The sequence below is a fragment of the Manis javanica genome, chromosome 1, assembly GCF_040802235.1.
Source record: "Manis javanica isolate MJ-LG chromosome 1, MJ_LKY, whole genome shotgun sequence".
Classification (NCBI taxonomy): domain Eukaryota; kingdom Metazoa; phylum Chordata; class Mammalia; order Pholidota; family Manidae; genus Manis; species Manis javanica.
The window spans coordinates 190,031,322-190,056,347 of NC_133156.1; the positions used below are offsets into that span (position 1 = coordinate 190,031,322).

A 25,026-nucleotide genomic window follows, 5' to 3' on the forward strand; every position below is an offset into this window, starting at 1 on the left:
ATCGGTAGTTGTCATTTTGGAAATTAAAACTAAGAAATTTAAAAACTGCTTATTTATTCCTTTGGAAATAGCTACAATAAATTCATTAGATGAAAGCATATCCTAAAAAAAAACAACTACTTTAAAAAAATTAAAAATAAGTGAGAAGAATGGTATTACTTTATATTTTTTTGAAATCTCTTTAATATCTGTCTTAACAGAAGGCAGCTGGATTCTTATAACTACTTCTGTATTCAATCTGTTGAGATATCACAAATCATGTAGCCTCCAGAAAACACCCGTGTACACTTGTGAGAAAATGAAAGTGAAAATAATGTTCTAGGATTATTATGAAAATAGTTTCAACGCTGAGGCTCCCTGAGTCACAGGGAGCCTCTGAGGTCCCCAGATCATACTTTGAGAACCTCTGCTGTATCATTACACTTTTGATGGCACAAAGGATAATACTGTGTGGACTAAAAAGGAACACCAACAACTCCAAATCAAAAATTGATTGAGAAAAGTCTAACTCTAAAATCTAATTCTAAATTGAATATACCTCAATTTATTTTGCTTAAAATTTTTTGTATGAGTGTTTGTTATATGACTTAAAAATCCATGCCTAAATAAGTTTAAAAGAACTCTTCAAATAGGCATAAAATTAAAATCCTTATAATAAGAAAACCATGTATCATAGTTTATTGGCAGTATTTTTGTGTCTTTGTGGAACATAAAGTAACAGTATATGTCATAATGGTACTGGAGATTCAGTTAAATACAGTAGATGTCATAGGGTCAAACCTGTGTCATATTCCCCTCATGGGGAGAAATTTAGGTGTTACTGTGATTTTAAACTATAAGTAATGATGGGACTGAAAATACCAATTGCAATTTAGCTAAAATAATTGAAGAAAATGCTTTAAATGGGAAGTATTTAATTTGCCATAATACATCTTCAGAATTATATTTTTACTAAATGGAATACTGAAATATCTTCAACTTGTTTTTACAGTAAAATATCCTGTTTTTATAGGTTCATAATATTGTCTCACCAATTTTTACCCTTCACCTATTTTGCCCATTCTTTCATGCCCTCCCCTATAGCAACTATCAGTCTGCTCTCTGTGTCTATGAGTCTATTTCTGTTTTATTTTTTAGATTCTACATATGAGTGAGATCAGATTGTATTTGTCTGAATTAGCATAATAGGTAATATTTTGATTGAAATGTTGACCCTTCATCTTGAAATTGTTATTTATTTGTAGGCTTAAAATATTATATCTGTGGATAAAATAAGAGTTCCTGTGGCCAGGATCGTCACCTGGCCCTGGTAGACTAGCTCACTGCACACCTGTGGGTAATACATGGCTGTTGACTCTATATAAAGAGCTCCACCCAGTGCTCTGTGTGCGACACAGTGGCAGGGCTGCAAGGCTGCAGGAGAGCAGAGCAGAGGCTGCAGTGGTGGCAGTGCCGAGGACAGAGGCCCAGAGGATGGCTGTGTGGGACGACTATGCAGAGAGGCCCAGAGGACGGCTGTGCAGGATGACTGTGCAGACAGAGGGGCCCAGAGGCAGAGACTGGCTTGCTGCATACAGACTGCTCTGAGTGAATGGGATTCTAGTGACTGACCTGCCACCTGGAAATAAAGTTGGGTATAACCCTTTCACCCCAAGAACGTTTTGCTGTCATCTTCTTTGGTCACATTGAATCCATAGTGAACTTGCCTGGGGCTGAAATGCATTGGCAATACAATATCATAAACTTTACATGAGGAGCAGATGCATTTTGGGATTTTCTATAGTGGGAAATTATACTTTAACCGTTTGTAACATTTAAAAGTATTCCCTGGATACAAAAAGAAACAAAAATAGAATAACCGTTTACTAAATATATGTACTCATCATTTTAACTCACTTACCTGGACTGTTTTTGTGGAATGATCTGTATGGTTTAAAGTAGTTCTGTCAACATCTGGATCAGACTCTGTCTGCCTCAGGGAAGCACGTTTTTTCTTTGCAAGGTCTGCATCTCTGTTGTATGAGTATCCAAGTTTAGAAGTGGGAGATACACTTAGTTTTTTGATAGGTGATTCAGGATCTGACCTGCATTCTAAGGGTCTGGAATTCTTTAATTTTTCTTGCTCCAAGTTACTGCTGACATCTAGAGTCTGAAGCTTTTGCTCATCTGTCTCCTCACAAATAAAGCGTGGAGACGCATCTTTCTTCTTGCCACTAACACATAAGTCATTTAATTCTAAAGTCTCAGCTTTCAATAGTCTCTTCTTGCCTAACAAGACTTGTGCATGGATTGCATCTGTACTGTAACATATTCCAGGGTCATCAGATCCCAAAGCCCTTCCAGAGTTCTGCTGGGACTTCTGAGGTTCTGTATCACTTTTAGTCCTGCGACAGTAAGGGGAGGCTGTGCTTGGACTAAGATGATCATCAGGCGTCTGATGTTCGCTCTCTGACTCTCCAACCCCACTATCATTTACAAATACAGAGTCGTCCTGTGACAAGAAGTCAACTGTTTCACTGGTAGGCTGCTGCAGTTCAGGCTCCCGCTTCAGATCACTAAGCTCTGCATAGAATTTTTCCTGATCAACAGAACTGTTTGTGTCTGTTTCATAGTTTCCAACTTTATATGTGCTTTTGCTGCTGTTTTCCTCTATCTGAACAACATTTAGTTCTTGGCCACTGAAATGTGCCCTTATTTGATAGAGGTAAGTCATAACAGTCAGTTTGTCAGGAATTGCTAATAAAACCATATCAGAAGGTTCCAATAACCGGGAAATTCCTATGCTGGCAAATCCATCGTACGCCTTCAAAGGAAGGAAAAACAAAAGATGTACACTGAATACTTAAGACAATCTATATACATTTTAAAAACAGCAAAATAACAGATGTTAACTATTAACTAGATTTACTGTGACTATCACTTCACAATGTATACAAATACTGAATCATTAGTTTGTATACCTGAAACCAATGTTATATATTTTACCTCAATAAAAAAAAGAATTAAAAAATTGTTACCATTTTTAAAAAAGCAAAATTTTAATGGATTTTTTTGTTGTTATTGTTGGATGGTACATTGTTACTGACATAATGTCACATGAGCAGAACAAAATTCCAAGTCAGAAACTTGTAAGTCAGATAGACGCCAGAGAAAATTTCTTTTCTTAATAACAATTGACATGTTTGTTCTCCAATAAAGAAAATAAACAAAAATGAGAGTTAAAACAAAATGAAATTTTAGAATCAATTTTTAAGATAAGGAACTAACGTATAAAGAAATAATGAAAGATCTGGAGCTTTATCATTCCTACCAACCTCTCTTTCCCATGGTCACGTAAATGCAGTGATATGTGAAGAAAAAGTACAGCTAGATATCCAAAAGAACTAACTCCTAGATTTCCTGGTATAAAACACAAGTAAGGCCCATTTAAGCCTAGAACTACAGAAACATTTTTTACGTGCCCAACTGAGACTGATTTTCCTGATAAGAAAAGTGACTTCATTTTCACTTCATCATGTTGGAAAGAATGAAATGTTTTAAGTAATACAACCCAGATGAGACTGTAAGGCTGCATTGTATTATTTTTGTTAGTCCTTAAATGACTGTGGCACATCAGGTTTTTCTAGTTTTGAAGAACCAAAGCTGTTTCTCAATTTATAATTAATTATTACTATCCTGAACTAACCCTTGAAAATAGCATGTGTTGCTAGGAATCATTAAAAATATGGTGAAAGGTTTAGATATACTCTTGGAAAAAGTAAGAACCCTTTAGTTATTCATCCTTTGGGATATAAATGTCTAGTTTTTGTGACAACCTAGATATATGATCATCATTCAAAGTTTTTCTTAAAAGAATGGTTAGGAAATTATGTAACAATTCAGAAGGAACTAGTCTTTTGCACAAATGTTAAAGTGCATTTCTAACTTTGAATTTAATCCTTGTCTCATATTCTTCTTGTAGTTTAATAAATGTTGTGGGATAAATAAGAAAGGAAATGAAAAATAAATTGAGATATTAAAACTTCTTCGATTTTCACAGCACTATGTTTCATAATATAGGTACCTCAAAATAATTACTCAAGAGAATGGCTCAGGTGATGTGCATGTTCAGGCCTGTTTGTTATTTTACATGTTTTAGGAAAATTAAAGTCATTTTCCTCCTCATGTGTTTTGACAACTTGATTGACAGACATCAATTGCAGACCATCAGGAAAAGCACCACAGGCAGTATTCTAAACATTCATTTCCCAATTATTTAAAACACTGACATATTGGTTAAGATCATATGTCATAGGTAAATACCTTTTTATTCAGCACTTTTTACAGACCTGGGAAAATGATTAGCTTCTTTGTGGGGAATATCCTGCTGATGTTTTGCTTCATGTAGCAATTCACTTTATGCACACTAATATTGCACTAAAAAACATTTAAAAACAAACCAGGGTTCTTGTAAGCAAGGTCAAGACTTTATAAAGGAATTTTCCACAGGTTAACCTTTCTGCTATTGTCAATCACCTACTATCTTTTTAGGTGTGTGTTTGTGGAGAAAAAAGAGTTCTTTCAAAGAAAATTATCTTATTCATTCCTAGATGTTATTTAATTGGTAAGAAGTCATTGTCAGTTATGTTAGGCTTCTGCATGGAACTTAAGATACAGGCACTGTTTCCTGTGTGGCTTTTAAGTCCAATCAAGGGCAGATGGGGTTATGAGGAAGAACTGCGTGCAGCCAGAAATAAATCTATAGGTAGCAGATGGTAACTCAGTGTAGGTATAAGGTAAGAAGTTGCAAAGTGATGAAAAGGGAAGACAACAACAATTAGTGATTGAACTGTGCAATGAAAAGAATCATCTAAATTAAAATCCTTTCAAAAAACCTATGATTATCTACCCTGGAAAATCTAATTGAGAAAAAATTTTAATGCTATATTCTCTATGTAGTAATGTGTAAAAATCCAACACATGTTCATCATTATTAAGTTCCTGAAAAAACAATGTAGAGAAGTGTGACTTAAGACATAATGAGATTCCTCATACTCTTTAAAAAATAGAAAGCTACGTAAAATCAACAATGTTCCTTTTTCAAAATTTCACGTAGTAACTTGAAAGCTTCAACTTATAAAAATAATGATTTTATCTGCATTTAAATTAGCTTAGTATTTTATTCAAGTGCAAGAAAGTACAGGTAAAGAATTGTCATATCAAAAGACAATTTAATTGATGAAAAAGCATTTCACTTTGATAGACACAAACTATCCAAAATCATACAAGAAATAATTCATGAGAATGACATACTTTGTACCATGTCCACCATAAAGGTGATTTCTATAAAGAAAAATGTACTGATTTTTTTAAGATTACACTTTTTTGGTGGCATATTTCAATTAAAAAATTGACAGTGTTAAAATATATTTCTCTATGGCCAGCATCACACATATGCAAAGAAATGAGTCTTTTAATGGTAATACAAATTTTAGTTTTTAGAAAGCAATAAAAGCAAAAAATTGTTTGGATTTAAATTTTTTGTCCATTAATTGAATTTCTATCAAGGTTCCCTTTATAGACTTTTTATCTCAGGTGGTTTTAATTACCTAATTTAAAATAGATTAAAAACATTAGACCAAAGGTTATTAATCATCTTGTCTCATGAATCCTTTTGGCAATGAACCCCTTCTCAGAATGTCTTACATGTATAAAATACATTGGATTACAAAAGAAACCAATTATACTGAAAAACAAAGCTATGAAAATAGTAGTAGAACAAAATAGTAGTAGAACTGAATTTGAGAAACAGTAACATATGCTTTTTGTTATTTCATTAACTACTGTAATTTTGAAGAAGTGATAAAGTTATTTGTAGACACTACAACTATAATGTGATATGAAAACACCTGAGATTCTCAAGGTGATAAAGTCTCAGGCATGGCTAATACTACAGTGGTTTGTTTCCTACAAGTATAAATGAAGGAAATGCTAAATTTCTGTTAAAGAATTGAGAAAATAAAATGTATTTTCTCCCCAAGCCATGCTGAAGGATCCATTTAGTTTTATCGACAGTTCCCAAGAGCTCTTGTTCTAAGACAACAATGTATTTCATTAACTTTTCAGTTGAAGAATTCAATTCAACACAAAAAAAGCAGTAATTGAGAACCTTCTGTGTGTTGAATTAGGTGCTTCTTCCTTTTTCATGCTGTGGGGCACATAGAAAATTGTAACATTGTACTGCACAACAGGATAAATAAATAAGTGAGCCTGCAGCTACAGTCAGCTGGCTCAGAGGGCTCTAGAAACTCAGACCTGCACAACTACCCTGAAGGCCGAAAGGATCAGTGTATCATACACACCAATTGGGGAGTCCTGACTTCAGTATACTAATTATGTGGGAAAAACCTGTACAGTTTACCAGAAAATAGAGAGAAAAAGGAAGGAAGGAAGGAAGGAAGGAAGGAAGGGAGGGAGGGAGGGAGGGAGGGAGGGAGGGAGGAAGGAAGGAAGGAAGGAAGGAAGGAAGGAAGGAAGGAAGGAAGGGAGGGAGGGAGGGAGGGAGGAAGGAAGGAAGGAAGGAAGGAAGGAAAGAACCAATATTCCTATCTTTTTCTTCTGGGAATATATGCATGCATTCTTTTTAGGCTTACCAATTAGGCTTCTGCCCTCACCACTTCCCAACAGATTTTTCTAACTTCATAATCATTTTTGGCACAATGGTTTCAGGTGTACTCTTTAATTCCAAAAACACATTTTGAAAAAAGCAATATACTTTAAGAAATATTTAACAGTTAAAGAAGTTCATACACATATTATCATTTGATGCCGGTCTGACACTTATAATCTTTAAAGGCCATGACACACTAGAGTAAACCACGCAGCCAATTTGAACGGCAGGAAGCCGACAATCTTCTATGAGCTATAGTTATGAACTCACAAAACAACCTCACCTTTCCCAAATTAATAAAAGCCTTTAGAGAAGCCAAATTTGAAACAATGAATTTTTTTCCATGGCAGTTCTTACCTTTTTGTTGTTTTCTTTAATATCTTGAGGATTCAGAGACTTGTAGTCACTGAGGGAGAAAATGGCACAGTAGGTACATTATGTATTTGATAAAAATAGCAGTTTTTAAAACAAACTGAATCTAAAAAAATTGACATTCAGTAGTGCCAAAGAATAACTTGCAATTTCATAGCAATTCAATCAACGAAACTAATAGTGTGGAAAATTAAGGAAATAAATAAATAAATAAATAAATACAGTGATTACACGTTTCATTGCCTGAAACTTTACATCAAAAAGAGAAGTTAAGGCAGGGACCAGGGACTAGACTTGACAACCAAATTTACCAGGATATAATCCCTTGTTGTCATTGTACAGAAAGCTACAGGCCTATCTGTCTAATCTCATTTTAACACTAACAATTTTCATAATAATTTGACATCAGTTTTTTGTATGACAAAGGAGAAAAATCTTTTTTTTTTTAAGAGAAAAGATTGTTTTTAGGCATCAAGAAGGAAGAACTTTTCTTTCTGGCATACATTTCTTTTCTCAGAATACAAGAGATGTGGGTAATAAAAAAAAGAAATAGAAAGTGAAATATTTCAGAACATGTGTTAAGAGATTATTTTATGTTTTTTAAAAAACTGTTGACTATTTAGAAAACATTTAGAAAACATTTATAGGCAATGGAAGATGTTTCAACTTACATTAAATCTGGTCTAAAGTGGTGTAATATTGCACAGAAAGATAAACCATTTCTCCAAGATGTGGTAAAATTGGTGATTTTCACGCCTCGGTAGTTTTTTGTAACTGCTTTGCACCATACAAGCAACGACTGACTGGCATTTGGCTTTCGCCCTAAAACAGGACTTGGTATAGGACTTGGCTGGAAAAAAGGAAAAGAGGAAAATATTTAAAAAAATTTAATGGAAGATGAAAATTAACATTAATTGATCTAACTAGATCATTTGAATCCTTTGATGTCAGGTTAGGTCCTTCAAAACTGTCAATTCAAAATAACTGTAACCTCCAAGAAGGAGACATGAATCTTAAGTTATTATCTTCAGTTTTAGCCTATGGCATTTGCCTGACAAGGATTAGATATGCAAGATTTTGAACTTATACATAAGAACAGGCCAAGAGCTATACTAATGGAAATACTGAAGTTTTTAAATACTTACAGCTGAATACCTAAGTAACTCTTGTACCCTAAAAAATTTTACCCAAATACAATCATGTGCAAATAGAGTTCCTTTTGGACTAGATTAAAAGTAATATGTTTTGAAGTCTAACTGCAGCACAAATTGTTGGTAGTGGAGAGATCAAAATCAAAGTTTTAAAAATATATTAATCATATGTATTTTAGACAGCAAAATGGTCAACACATTCAAACATACTTCTTACATAAATTTAATGAAAGCAAAACAGATTGAGTTATTAGCAACCATCAGGCATGGGAAGCCACAACACACAGTAGTATGGAATTTGGATTTGCTCAAAATATCATCTAATTATCATCGATAGCTACTTTTGAATATTACATCAGTTGGCTATGAGTGTTTTAAATCTTAAGCATATACTTAATTTTTCTCCTTGTTCATATACTTAAAACAATTATGAGAAAAACACTAAGACTACATAGTAAGATTTTTATCCTAAACTTTTATTATTCTTAAAATTTGTCATTTTCTTGTACTGAATAACAACCACATTTTATGGTAACTTTAGAGGCTGTAAAGAAAACTCTTAAATGTTTCTGGATTTTAATGTTGTTATCAATTAAGAGTTTTGGCTATAGACATAAAATAGAGGCCCTCAAAAACAAGGTAAAAGGAGAATCTTAGGGGTAACATTAGGGGTAACGATATTTACCCCTAATATCATTTAAGTTTAGCAATCAAACCAATCTTGCCAACTGCTTACTTAGGAAAGATCCATGATGCCCTCACTTGACAGAAGCATATTAGTGCCAAACAACTAATATTATTAACCCCAATAATTACAATTTTATGCATTCACTGCTCCTGTGGGAGGGTTACTAAGAAACAAGGATTTAATTTTCTATTTTTTAAATGTCAGATTAACAAATTGTTATAGAAGCAACCATGAATCTAGCAAAGTGCTGTTCTTTAAATAATCACCTATACAAAAATCAATGCTAAAAAATTAGAACTAGACTTTGGATTTGCCCTAACACAAAACCCTTCTATGAAAGCATCTCACTGGGATGCTTACTGTACTGCCAAAAAAAAGAAGTCATACATAATAGAAGAAAGTCTGATGGAACTACAATTCCTATAAATGGTCATGTTGGTTGCAGAGAAAGAAAACTGAAGAACAGCCATTGTTCAAAGAATCATCCACTTCAGAACTGCTGACATTCCATCTAATATTTTGCAGAGGGATGGAAAGAAGTATGCTATTCAAGAATTTCAAAACCTTCAGTATATAAATGGATGAAATTGCTTGTTTTATACTATAGGCAGCTCCTGATGTGGCAGGTTACTTGACTTTTCTAGGTCTCAGTTTCATCTATAACATGGGGATTGTAATGTACCTATCTCATAATGTCATTGTAGTAACAAGATATGTCTCCCCTTCTCCTGCCCATTATGCTCATTACCACTCTCTCCCTTGATCACTTCAAGCCACATTGACTTCTTTGCTGTTCCTTGGATACCCCAGAAATGGTCTTAGCACCTTTGCACAGATTGTTCCGTTGCCCTGGATGCTCTCCTCTCAGATATCTGCACGGTTAATTCTAATGCAATCATCTCCATTAGACCTATTCTAACCCCCTATTTAATAATGCAACCCATCTCCATAGCCCAACCCCAACCCAGCACTCCTGACTCCCTTTACTTGCTCTATTTTTTTTCCATGGTACTTACCATGGCCCATATTTTTGGTTCATTGGATTTATGGTCCATTATTTTGATTATTGCTAAAATACGGTATTGATCATATATACTGTTTACTACCTGTCCATCCTCACTAAATAAAAATGGTGGGGACTTTAATTTGTTTTATTGACCTATCTCAAGGGTCAGAACAGTTCCTGGCACATAGAGGCACTCAGTGAATACTGTTAAATGAATAAATACATGCAAATACTTAGCACATGTAAGGCACATAGTAACTATTTAGTAAATGTTAATTGCAATTATTATGATCACCAATGCATTACCAGCATTGTATTTCTATTTTTGAATGTCTTTTTGAAATTTCAAAGACCAGGAATTTCAAGACAGTGAAAACATTTTTTCAAACAAAGGTTTAACTGGAAGATAATCTTGATACTCTGTGCAAAATGGCACACTTGGAATTCTTGGCAATGTATCTATTTCTGTGGGTTTGATGAAAACAGAAGCTCTGATTGATTTTGAAATTTATTGCTTTACAAAGAAAGGAAAACACTAAAATCAGGCCATTCAAGAGTAGAAACAAACTTTTAAATATTGGACAACTCTTTTAAGGTTCTTTCTTGTATTTTTGCAATGACCAGATGTATGAGAAGGTATCTCTACTTAACATACTGGGAAAGTAAAGCACAGCTATTACAGTTGGTCAGAATCCATTCAATTAGGTGATCTTCCCAATTCTCTCTCAATCAAGCCACTCTGAAATTACAGTAAGGTGACAACCATCATGATTATGGAACCAGTTTGATGTGGAAACAATAAAGAAATAGGTCTTGAGATCACTGTTTCACTTAAAAGTTCTATGTTCTAATACAGATAATTTCAATATATTTCTTCTGTTAATATAGCATATTACATATTACAGAGGGTAAGGTCACCTGGTATTCCTGCTAAGAATGGCAACAGGGCTTCTTTCAGACAACCCAGTCAAATAACTTGTTAAAAAATTTCCTAAATTTTAAAAGCTGCAAGAAATCTAAATTTCAGTTTTTCTGCTCTATCCCTCTCATAACTGCTTTCTCTTTTTCTGTCTCCCTTTCTTCCACTGATACAAGCACATATTCCCCTAGGTACTGCTCTAAATAGTTTTCTCTTTCCACACTGTGAGCGATTCATTCCCAGGATTTCAACTATCACTTCCATGCAGATGATTTCCAAATATACATTTATAGTTCAAACTATCTCAAGTTGACATTTCCAGCTGGCTGTCCTTCCTGCCATACAGAATTCAAACTCAGTATGTTCAAAACCATAATTATAATCTTTCCTTACATTTTCATTATGTTTGCAAATGCTGCTGCTATTGTCCCAACTGTCTAGTCTTTTAATCTCATAATCGGTTTTGAACTCTTCCTTTAGCTGTCATCCTTTACTAGTTAATTCATGGGCAATATTGATCATACTATTGGAATCTATATTCTTTTATACAAGCTATTGCAAAATCTTCCTAATAGGTCTTTCTTTTTCCAAACTCTCCCTTATCTGACTCATTGCCACAGCAACAATCTTAAAGCACAGGCCAAAGTCTCTAAAGGCTCTCAAGAACATAAAAAATGACGTCAAAATCCTTTTGAACCTTGAATCTCAAATCTTTTTCAATGTACGTACTCTCCAGGATGACTCACCACTGTGTAAAATCACTATGCTTGCTTAGCCCATATCCTCCAACTTCTAGTTTTGGATCACACAGATTTTCACCTCACTTGGAGTATCTGTTGTCCCAAATACAACTATTACAATTTCACTCTACTTTCAAGATGAAGTTCAACTGTCATCTCTCACATGAAATCTTCCCAGCATTCCTTTGACTCTCTCTGTCATTCTTACAGATTTTTTTGCTGCAATATGTTCAGTTCTTCTCTCTACAGAAACGCTCACTGAGTTTTCATTAATTCATGAAGTATATTCTGAGCACCTACTATGTTCCACATGCAATGTTAAAACTTTACATGGATTAGCTGATTTAATCCCCACAACTCCTCTGAAATAGGTATTGCTATTCTCAGTATCAGTTGACACTGAGGTTAAACAGCTAGGAAGTGGAGGAGTTAGAATCTACACCAAGGTGTTCCCACTCCAGAGCCTGTGCTTTTAAAACAATATGCATATCACATTTCAAGATAATGCAGTTTTAGGATCTCAGTAGAAACTGTACATTTCTTGAGACTAGGGATTGCCTCTGTCAACTTCTTACTTTCTTACTGGGCAGAGCTTAGATCACTGCCCAGTGTATATTAAATTAATTGATTCAAAAAAGGCAACTGATTGAAACTAAACTCTGGGAATATTCTGTTAATACAACCCTTTGCCCATTCTGTTAGATTTTAGATTACTGGTTAGAACCAGAACTAGACCTATGAAGTCCAGAGATACATACTATTATTGCTAAAGTTTTAGGACATTCTGGTCTCCCTACTACTGATTCTGGGATCATTCCCCCATCTATTGCAAATTATTGCAAATGTTTGAACTTCGGATAAATCTTAACATTTGGTGAGCCCAAAACAAAAGTGGTGGTGAGAAGAATACTGGTATCTGTACAAAGTATTTTCACTTAAATAACTTCATTTTATTCCAATAGTAAAACTGAAAGTTCAGCTTTGATATTCTACTGTTGGACAATTAGAAAGATTATGCTGAAATTAAGATAATATTGAGAAGAATTTCTGCTTACATTAAAGTAGACTATCATTTGAACACTATTTTAAAAAAGCTGAACTAAATGTTTTTAGAAAACCTTCTAAGAAACATCAAGCAACTATTCCCAAGACAAGATGTGGAGAGAGTGAGTGAAGCTCTCAGTACTGCTTTCAAAATGGTTGATCTGGAAAAGGGAATTTAAAGGCAGAGCTGCTGCACTTTTGGTCGTCTACCAAATAGCAATATGAGCCCCTCTACTCTCAAAAGTAGAAAAAATAAAATAAGGATGAGAGCAAAAAAGAATGAAATAAAAAATAAGCATACATTAGAAAGTATCACCAGAGCCAAAAGCTGCTTCTTTGAAATGACAAAAATCAATTAAGCCTCTAGTGTAATTAACTGATCAAGAAAAATAGAGGGAAGCAAAAAATATCACTAGAAAAAACAGAAAAGCTGGTTAGTTCTATAACTATTAAAAGAAACTGAATTTGTGATTAAAAGCCTTTGTATAAACAAAATTCCAGTCAGCTTTACTCATAAATTCCAGGCCAAAGTCTCTAAAGGCTCTCAAGAACATAAAAAATGACGTCAAAATCTTGTAAGCATTCAAGGAAGAAATATCTCCAACAGTACCCGAGTTTTTCTATGGAATAAGTGACATGGGTTTATTTCTCAACTTATTTCTTGATCCTATCAAATGCTGATAAAAAATCTCAATAATAAATGGCAAAATTATAGGAAACCTGTCATGAATATAAAGGCAAAAGTCTTAATGAAAATATTAGCATACTGATCTAGCAATTTATAAACTGAACCAACTAGGCTTATGCCTGTAACAATAGCAAATCTATTCAGGTAATTTGCCAAATTAAGAGTTAACAGATTAATAGGGAAAAATTACATAGATATGGTCATCTAATAGATGCAGAAAAGCATTTAATAAAATTTAATGTTCAGTTTTAGTCTATAATTTAGTAAACTTGTATTAATAGTAATACAAGATTCTTAAACTTGTAAAAAGTCTATAGCAAATATTTTAGTGGTGAAATATTTAAAGTTTTCCCTTTGAGACTGGTCATCTATCATCTCTTTTATTCAATACTGTATTGGAGGTCCTAGGTAGTACATAAGGCCAGAAAGATAAAATGGTGTAAATACTGGATAAAAAGCAAAACTGTAAAACAGACATTATTTACAAATAATATAATTAAGTTTGAAATTAAGTAAGAAAATTCCAGATAAAATCCAAAGTAATTACCTACAGATAATTTACTAGAATTAATAGGGAATTTAAAGAGGTTGCTGGATACAAAAAACAATGTACAAAACCAACTTCATGCATTCCTATACACGAACAAAAGCAGTTAGAAATTAAAACTTTTAAAACCATTAATAGTGGCATAAAAAAAAATCAAGTACTAAGGAATAAATCCACAAGTGCTTGATTCCTATAAAATAACTATCAACCTTTATTGTGAGAAAATAAAGGAGATCTAAAGAGGAGAAAAATATCACATTTATGATTAGAAGACTCAATTTTGTAAAGATGCCAACCAATTTTGTCCAGTTAGAAAGGGTTAACCAAAAGACCTAAACCCTTTCATCAGAGGATATGACCTTTAGTTAACCTTCTAGCTATGTTTCCATGGAAATATACTGGATTAAGATCAATATGAAATTTCAGATTTGTTACCAGGCAACATTATTTATTATAACAATGAGCCTGGCTTAGTGAACTGCATCTAGACTTGGAAGCCTGTCAATAAACTAAAAATGCCCATGAAAAAACTAAGGCAGCAGCTTCCCTGCACTTAGTGTGATTCTTGTAATCAAATGGGTCCCTTGAGGGACATATCTGATAGTTGTATGTATGGGTTGTTAGAGCCTGTATCTAATAGGCAAAAGTGGCCCATATTTACCTACCTATTCTTGTCACCTTACAACTCAGCAGTTCACAGGGAGCTAAAATATGGCACTGTATACCTGATGCTACAATGCTAAGACTGAATTTCCTGTCCTTGAACAAAGCTAAGCAAGCCTGGTACCAAAGAATAACATAAATATTATGCCAACATATATACATTTATTATATATATATATGCCAAAGAATTATACACACACACACACATACACATGCACATATGTATTAGAACAGAGGACTTGTAATCAGAACATAAAAAAATAAGAAAAAGAAGTTAATACATTAGTAAGAAAAAGAAGTCAAAACAATCAGTAGGATCATGAACATATCTCCACAGGCAAGGGAAACAAAAGCAAAAATGAGTAAGTGGGACTATATCAAACTAAAAAGCTTCTGTACAGCAAAGGACACCATCAGTAGAACAAAAAGACATCCTACAGTATGGGAGAATATATTCATAAATGACATATCCAATAAAGGATTGACATCCAAAATATATGAAGAGCTCATGCACCTCAACAAACAACAAGCAAATAAGCCGATTAAAAAATGGGCACAGGATCTGAACAGACACTCCTCCAGAGAAGAAATTCAAATGGCCAACAGGCACATGAAAAGATGCTCCATACTGCTAATCATCAGAGAAATGCAAATTAAAACCACAATGAGATCACCTCATACCAGTTAGGATGGCTACTGTCCAAAAGACAAACACCAGCAAATGCTGGCGAGAATGTGGAGAAAGGGGAACCCTCCCACACTGCTGGTGGGAATGTAAATTAGTTCAACCATTGTGGAAAGGAGTATGGAGGTTCCTCAAAAAACTCAAAATTGAAACACCGTTTGACCCAGGAATTCTACTACTAGGAATTTACCCTAAGAATGCAGCAGCCCAGTTTGAAAAAGACATATGTACCCCTATGTTTATCGTAGCAGTATTTATGATAGCCAAGAAATGGAAGCAACCTAAGTGTCCATCAGTAGATGAATGGATAAAGAAGATGTGGTACATATACACAATGGAATATTATTCAGCCATAAGAAGAAAACAAATCCTACCATTTGCAACAACATGGATGGAGCTAGAGGGTATTATGCTCAATGAAATAAGCCAGGCAGAGAAAGAGAGGTGTCAAATGATTTCACTCATCTGTGGAGTATAAGAACAAAGAAAATACTGAAGGAACCAACAGCAGCGGACTCACAGAACCCAAGAATGGACTAACAGTTACCAAAGGGAAAGGGACTGGGGAGGATGGGTGGGAAGGGAGGGATAATGGTGAAAAGGGGGCATTACAATTAGCACACATAATGTAGGGGTGGGGGTGCACTGGGAAGGCAGTACAACACAGAGAAGACAAGTAGTGATTCTGTAGCATCTTACTACCCTGATGGACAGTGACTGTAATGGGGTATGTGGTGGGGACTTGATAATGGGGGGAGTCTAGTAACCATAATGTTGCTCATGTAAGTGTATATTAATGATACCAAATAAGAAAAACAATCAGTAAGAAAAAGTCAACCAATCATAGAAAAATGAGCAAAAACTGAATGTGTATTTTACAAGAGAAGAAATCCAAATATGCAATAAACATGAAAATTTGCTCATTACATTAGTATTCAGAGAACTGCACAGGGCACACTACATACTTCCCCCCAAGAAAAGCTAAAATTAAAACTATTTTAGTTAAGATGAAATTAAATATTAATGAAAAAAGAAAAAGCCAAGTGTTGGCAAGGTGTGGAACAAAGGGAGCTTATACAGAGTTGTTAGAAAAATTCTGGCATCATTTATTAAGGTAAATTCGAAGATCTGTGCATATCCTATGACCAGAAATCCTAGGTTGATATCCTACAGAAACGTATGCTTACACAGCATAGAATATATGTTCAAAAATGTTCACAGCAGCACTTCTTACAATTTTCCTAATATGAAAATAATAGAAATGTTCATCAACAATAGATCTTAAAATTGTGGTTTATTCAGATAGTGAAATACCACACACACACACACACACACACACACACACACACACACACACACACACATGCACATACACACACCCCTATGTAAATACAAAACGTTTAATACTAAAACATATTATTAAAAAAAGAAAATAAACACAAAATAATATATAAACACTATATGATCCCATTTATATAAAATTAAAAACCAGTTAGAACTAAACTACATTGTTTAAGGATTTGTACTTAGAACTACAAAGCAAAGAACAAAGTAATTTCTATAAAATGCTTACAGCGATTATCTCTAGGGTAGAGGAAAGAGGTTAGGATAAGGAAGGGGCCCCAAAGGAGAGAGCTTCTAGAATGTTGGGAAAGATCTAATTCTTGTGGTGTTTACATAGGCATTCACTTCAAATAATTTGTTAACCTGTGTATTATGTTTTATGTACTTTTTTGTATATATATCACATACATGATGTTTTACAGCAACAGAAGTTAAGAAGAATATTGGAATTGATTGAAGTAAAGATGGTGGTTTCCTCATTCAATTTAAAAAATCACTTAAAGGTAGCAAGATAATGAGAAACAGGAAAGTAAACCTTTTTTTGGAGAAAACTAAGAGACGGGTGTAACCCTGACCTGACATACATGGGGATGTGTTAACTAATCAAGAGATTTCCTAAATTATCAGAAGAATCAAATATAAATAGAACAAAGAAAAAGGAACTCACATGATGGAAAAGTTTTAAAAGAAAATTAGAAAGCATAATATTAAATATGATATCAGAACCAAGACCAAATATATCTAATAATTATGCAGAATAGAGAGGGTAGACACATTTCCCCACATACAGAAGTGGGAAAAAGGATAGACTTAAGGACTTTCATAAAAAAAAATTGGTGGTGAAATCAACAAATGTTTTCTCTTCTGTAATCAAATATGACAATATTTAGTAGATCTGCATGAGTCAGGGAATCAGCATTTTGTAAATGAACAATGCATGATGTTCCAAAACAAGCATCCATAAATTATCCATTTGAAAATGCAAGATAGACTGATATATTCTATATGGTTTCAGATTCCACGTTGCAAATAACTCAAGAAACTATCACTTGTGAATTCTGGTTTAGTATTAAAGAAGACAATCCCAAATTATTTAAAAAGTCTATTTAACTTCTCTTTATTTCTTCAACTATGTATGTGAATGAGGTCAGATTTTCTTTTTGTACTTCACCCAAATTACATATTTACAATAGATTAGACACTGAAGCTGTTTGGCAAAAGTAGAAAAATTCATTCTCCTTAATAAATTGTTTTAGTTAGAAAAAACAGCCATTTTTCATTAAAAAAGTGCTATTTGTGTTAAGATGCATATAATGGCTTATTGTTATTTTAAATGAAAGAATTAATATATTCATATATTTTTTTCATTTTTCATTTTTAATATTGTAAACATCAATAAGTATAACACAAAAACAAAAACCCTTTGGGGTCCTCAATAACAAAAAAAAATTTGTTGTGGTAAAATAAACATAATACAGTATTTACCATCATAACCACTTTTCAGTGTAGAGATCAAATTAACTGGCACTAGGGGCATTCTTATCATTGCATAGTCCATCTCAGAATACTTTATATCCTGCAGAACTGAAACTCTGTATCCATTGATTAGTAATTTCCCATTTTCCATTTCCCACAGGCTTTGGCAACTACCATTCTACTTTATGTCTTTATGATTTTGGCTACTCTAGGTACCCTATGTAAGTAAGAACCATACATATTTGTCATTTTGTGCCTGGCTTACTTCACTTAGCATAAAGTCCTCAAGGTTCATCCATATAATAGCTTATGTCAGAATCTCCTTAATTTTTAATGCTAAATAATATTCTATTGTATGCACAGTGACCCTTGAACAACACAGGTTTGAACTGTGTAGGTCCACTTATATGTGGATTTTTTCAATAAAAACATTCAAAAAGTTTTTAGAGATTTGCAAGTATTTGAAAAACCATTTTCTTTTCTCTAGCTTACTTTATTGTAATTATCAGTATATAACACATATATAGGTGATAATTGTTTGTTATCAGTAAGGCTTCTGGTCAACAGCAGGCTATCAGTAGTTAAGGTTTTGGGGAGTCAAAATTATACATGGATGTTCAATTACATGGGGGGTTGGCACTCCTAATCATCACATTGTTCGAGTGTCAACTATATGTACCACATTTGTTTATCTATTCATCCGTCTATACACACATGGGTGACTTCCAAGTTTTAGCTATTGTGAAAAATGCTGCTATGAATGTGTACAAATATCTCAAGATACTTTCAATTCTTTTGAGTATAAGTCCAGAAATGAAACTGCTGGATTATATGGTAATTCTATTTAAAAAATTTTGAGGAACTTGTACAGTGTTTTCCATAGCAGTTGGAATCATTTACATTCCCATCAACATTGCACATGGGTTCCAACTTCTCCACATCTTCATCAACATTTGTCATTTCCTGTTTTGCTTTGATTACTGTAGCTTTGTAGTGAATTTTGAAATCAGAAAGTGTGAACCCTCCAAATTTTGTTCTTTTTTGATTGTTTTGGCTATTCACAGTCCCCTAGGAGCACACATACATTTTAAGATGGATTTTCCTATTTTTGCAAAAAAAAACCTTTTTGGGATTTCAGTGAGTGGGAATTGCACTGAATCTGTAGATCACTTTGGGTACTATTAACACCATAATAATATTAAGTCTTTCAATCCATAAACAAGTGATGTCCTTCCATTCATTTATGCCTTCTTTAATTTCTTTCATTGTTTTCTACTTTTCAGAATAGAAGGCTTTCACTACCTTGGTTAATTCCTAAGTATTTTATTCTTTTCGATACTGTTTTAAATGGAAGTGTTTTCTTAACTTCCTTTTCAAATTGTTCATTATTAGTGATAGAAATGCAACTAATTTTTGTGTATTGACTCAGTATCCTTTGCTGAACTCATTTGTTAGTTCTAACAGTTTTTTTTTTTCCTGGTGGACTCTATATAGAGTTTTCTACATATAAGATCATATCATCTGTGCACAGAAATAATTTTATTTCTTTCATTGCAATTTAGATGCTTCTTCTTTCTTTTCCTTGCATAACTGCTCTAGCTAGGACTCCCATTACTATGTTGAAGTGGAGAAAGTAAGCATCATTGCTTTGTTCCTGATATAGTAAAAAGTTTTCAGTCTTTCACCATTGAAAATGATGTTAACTGTGGTTTTTTATATATGGCATTTATTATCTTGAGGTAGTTTCCATCTATTTTTAGTTTGTTGGGTGTTTTATCATGAAAGTGTGTTGAATTTTGTCAATAACTATGTAATTTTTATCCTTCATTCTGTTAATATGCTGTTAATCAATTTTCATATGTTGAATTATCCTTGCATTCTATGAATAAATCCCACTTTGTCATCATGTACAGTTCTTTCAATATGCTGCTCTATTAAGTTTGCAAGTATGTATTAAGGATTCGTGTATCAATGTTCATAAAGAATATTGGTCTGTAGTTCCCTTTTCTTGTAGATTCTTTTCCTGGCTTTGTTACCAGGGCAATCTTGGCCTAACAGAATGAGTTGGTGATCCCTTCTATTCAGTTTTTGGGAAAATTTTGAGCATGATTTGTGTTTTTTCTTCTTTAAATGATAGAATTCAATAATGAAGTCATCAGGTCCAGGGATTTTATTTGTTGAAAAATTTTTGACAATTGAGTCAATGTCTGAGTTATAGGTCTATTCAGGTTCTGTGTTTTTAGGAATTTGCACATTTCATCTAGGTTATCCAATTTAGTTGACATACCACTGTTTATAGTATTATATTTTCATTTATTTGGAACTGGTAATAATGTCCTTACATTCATTTCTGATTTTAGTTATTTGAATCTTCTTTTTTTCTTAGTCCATCTAGCAAACAGTTTGTCAATTTTGTGGCTTTTTCCAAAGAACTACCATTTGGTTTCATCAGTTATCTCTATCTTTTTCAAAGACTTATTTTTTTAGAGGAGTTTTAGGTTCACAAGAAATACAGAAGAAAGCATAGAGATATCTCATATACTCCCTGCCTCTACACATGCATACCCTTTCCCATTATCAAAATCATTCACCATAATAGTAAATTTATTACCAAGGATGTAATCCATCACCTCACATAGTTGCTACTTCTTAATGCATGGTGACATTTAAGGTCTATTCTCATGATATTGTACATAAAAAACCCTAGACTCCACTACAAAACTACTAGAACTAATATCTGAATTCAGCAAAGTCACAGGATACAAAATTAATACACAGAAATCTGTTGCTTTCCTATATACTAATGATGAACTAGCACAAAGAGAAATCAGAAAAGCAATTCCATTCACAATAGCATCCAAAAGAATAAAATACCTAGGAATAAACCTAACCAAGGAAGTGAAAGACCTATACCCTGAAAACTACAAGACACTCTTAAGAGAAATTAAAGAGGACACTAACAAATGGGAACTCATCCCAGGCTCTTGGCTAGGAAGAATTAATATAGTCAAAATGGCCATCCTACCTAAAGCAACCTACAGAATCAATGCAATCCCTATCAAACTACCAACAGCATTATTCAACAAACTGGAATAGTTCTAAAATTCATGTGGAATCACAAAAGACCCCAAATAGCCAAAGCAATCCTGAGAAGGAACAATAAAGCAGGGGGGAATCTCACTTCTGAACTTTAAGCTCTACTACAAAGCCACAGTAATCAAGACAATTTGGTACTGGCACAAGAAAAGACCCACAGACCAGTGGAACAGAATAGAACAACAGCAAAACTGGACAGCAACATGTAAGACTATGAAACTGGATCAGTGTCTAACCCCATACAAAAAAGTAAATTCAAAATGGAACAAAGACCTGAATGTAAGTTATGAAACCATAATACTCTTAGAAAAAAACATAGGCAAAATCTCTTGGACATAAACACAAGCAACTTCTTCATGAACATATCTCCCCAGGCAAGGGAAACAAAAGCAAGAATGAACAAGTGGGACCATATCAAGCTGAAAAGCAACTGTACAGCAAAGGACACCATCAATAGAACAAAAAGGTACCCTATAGTATGGGAGAATATATTCATAAATGAGATATCCAATAAAGGATTGACATCCAAAACATACGAAGAGCTCATGCACCTCAACAAACAAGAAGCAAATAATCCAATTAAAAAATGGGCAGAGGAGATGAATTTCTTCTATGGAGAAGAAATTCAGATGGCTAACAAGCACATGAAAAGATGCTCCACACCGCTAATCATCAGAGAAATGCAAATTAAAACCACAATGAGCTATCACCTGACACCAGTTTGGATGGCCAACATCCAAAACACAAACAACAACAAATGTTGGCAAGAATGTGGAGAAAGGGGAACCCTCCTACACTGCTGGTGGGAATGTAAATTAGTTCAACCATTGTAGAAAGGAGTATGGAGGTTCATCAAAAAACTCAAAATAGAAATACCATTTGACCCAGGAATTCCACTCCTAGGAATTTACCCTAAGAATACAGCAGCCCAGTTTGTAAAAGACTTATGCACACCTATGTTTATCACAGCAGTATTTATGATAGCCAAGAAATGGAAGCAACCTAAGTGTCCATCAGTACATGAATGGATAAAGAAGAAGTGGTACATATACACAATGGAATATTATTCAGCCATAAGAAGAAAACAAATCCTACCATTTGCAACAACATGGATGGAGCTAGAGAGTATTATGCTCAGTGAAACAAGCCAGGTGAAGAAAGACAAGTATCAAATGATTTCACTCATCTGTGGAGTATAAGAACAAAGAGAAAAACTGAAGGAACCAAACAACAGCAGGCTCACAGAACCCAAGAATGGACTAACAGTCACCAAAGGGAAAGGGACTGGGAAGGATGGGTGGGAAGGGAGGGCGATGGGGGAAAAAAAGGGACTTTACTATTAGCACACATAATGTAGGGGGGTCACAGGGAGGGCTGTACAACACAGAGAAGACAAGTAGTCATTCTATAGCATCTTACTATGCTGATGGACAGTGACTGTAATGGGGTATGTGGTGGGGACTTGACAATGGGGGGAGTCTAGTAAACATAATGTTGCTCATGTAATGTAGATAAATGGTACCAAAAAAAACTATTCTCTTAGCAAATGTCACGTATATAACAGTATTATGAACTATAGTCGCCATTCTGTACATTAGATCACTAGATTTTATTTATCCTTTATAAAACTTTGTACCCTTAACCAACATCACCCCATTCCATAGTTTACCTTAGCGTTTACTTTTGATGTTGTACATTCTATGGGTTTGGACAAATGTATAATGACATATATCCATCATTATACTATTATACAGAATATTTTCACTCCTGGTGCTCTATTCATCCCTCTCCCTTCTTCCACTCTTGGCAACCAGTGATTTTTTTCATTGTCTCCAAAGCTTTGCCTTTTCCAGAATGTCATAGAGTTGGATCTATACACTATAAAGCCTTTTCTCATTGACTTTCTGTAGACAAAATATAGTTGAATCGTGTTTTTAAAATCCATTCTGACAATGTCTGTCTTTTGACTATTTACACTTAAATCAATTACTAACCAGGTGGAGTCTGTCATTTTGCTATTTGTTTTCTTTATATCTTATAGCATTTTTGCCCCTCATTTCCTGCATTCCTGTATTCTTTGGTGTTTAATATTTTGTAGTGAATCGCTTAAATTCCTTTGTCGTTTCTCTTTTCATTTGTGTGTATTTTTTAGTTATTTTTTTTGTGGGTATCATAAGGATTACATTTAAAATACTAAACTTACACACTCTAATTTGAATTTATGCCAGCTTAACTACAGTAACATATAAAAATTTTTCACCTTTTAATAGTTTCATCCCCACTGCCTTTAAGTTGGTGACATCAAAAAATTATATCTTTATACATTGTGTGTTAAAAAAAACAGAAACTAATAATTTTTAATGCATTAGTTTCTTAAATTATGTAGAAAACAAAATGTGGAGTTACAAACCAATGTTACAATAATCATACCTTTTAGATTAATAATTTTTAAAAATGTATTAATCTCTTGTATCATGTGGAAGATAAAAAAAGTGGAGTTACAAATCATGTTACAATACTACTACCTTTTACAATTAACCATGTATTTACCTTTACTGAGATCTTTATTTCTTCATAAGGCTTCAAGTTACTATCTAGTGTGCTTTCATTTCAACCTGGAGGACTTTCTTTAGCTTTTTTTGTAGGAAAAATCTAGTGCACTCCTCCAGTTTTTATTTTTCTGGGAATGACTTAATTTGTTCATTACTTTTGGAAGACAATTTTGTAATTTATAGGACTTTTGATTAACAGTCATTTTCTTTTATCACTTTGAACATGTTGGCCTACTGCCTTGTGTACTCCAAAATTTCTAATAAGAAAACTCCTGATAACCTTATTGAGGATCCATAGCATATCAGTTGTTTCTCTCTTGATAATTTCAAGATTGTCTTTTTTGTTTTTGGCATTCAAGAATTTGCTTATAATCTGTATTGGCATTGGTATAGATGTCTTTCAGTTCTTCATATTTGGAGTTATTAGTCTTGGTGTTGCCTTGGTGTTTTTATTAATATCTTTAATCAAACTTGGGAAGCTTTCAGTCATTATTTCTTCAAATAATCTCTCTGCTCCTTTCTCTCTCTCCTCTCCTTCTAGGACTCCCATACTGTCTACACTCGTCTACCTAATGGCATCCTACATGTCCATTAGTCTCTGTTCACTTTTCTTTTACTTTCCATTCCTTAGATTCTATAATTTCAATTGTGCTATGTTAAATTTCATTGGTTCTTCTGCATGTTCAAACCTACCTTTGAATTCCTCTAATGAATTTTTTATTTCAGTTATTGTACATCTCTAGAGTTTGTGGCTTCTTTTTAGTTTTTGTCTTTATTGATATTTCCATTTTGTTCTATATATTATTTTCCTGACTCTCTTCACATCTTTCTTTAATTCTTTGAGCATCTTGAAGACAATTGTTTTAAAGTCTTTGTCTAGTAGGTGCACTGTATTGTCTTTCTCAGGGACAGTTTCTGTTGGGTAAGTTTTTTTTTCCTTTGAATAGGTCATACTTTCCCATTTATTTGTATGTCTAATTTTTTTGTTCAGAACTGGATATTTGAAAGTTATAATTTGGTGAATCTGGTAATCAGATATTCCCCTCCTTCCTCAAGTTTTGTTTTTCCCCACTGTGTATGCGTGTTTTAAAATTGTAGGCTGTCCCTGTGCTGTGGATCAGCCTGAGATGCAAATATGGTCTTTTCAAGTCTTTTCTGAGCCTGTGCCTTTCTTTTGCCATGCAAAGTGTTTTTCTAATTTCCACCATACATACAGTTGCTTTTGAATGTCCTCACCTTTAATGTCTGGTTCCCCAAAAAGGAAAAAGATAAAAATGAAGTGGTGGGGTAAGCACTGGACCTTTAAACCTCTGGAATTTTCATTAGCATAATGGGGAGGGCCCTGTTGGGAAAAAAAATTTACCCATACAGTGCACCTGCTAGACAAAGACTTTAAAACAATGGGG

General features: G+C 33.8%; 1 protein-coding gene across 10 annotated transcripts in view; it reads right to left on the bottom strand.

The window, feature by feature from the left end:
- Window positions 1-25,026, bottom strand: part of EHBP1 (EH domain binding protein 1) — a 433,785-nt gene that overhangs the window by 94,504 nt on the left and 314,255 nt on the right. For all 10 annotated transcript variants that reach the window (XM_073212603.1, XM_073212598.1, XM_073212633.1 and 7 more), the window contains 3 exons: window positions 7,693-7,871; window positions 7,007-7,055; window positions 1,901-2,803 (listed from right to left, as the gene is read on the bottom strand). In XM_073212603.1, coding sequence (XP_073068704.1) covers window positions 1,901-2,803; window positions 7,007-7,055; window positions 7,693-7,871 — 1,131 coding nt within the window. The remainder of the gene's footprint in view (window positions 1-1,900; window positions 2,804-7,006; window positions 7,056-7,692; window positions 7,872-25,026) is intronic.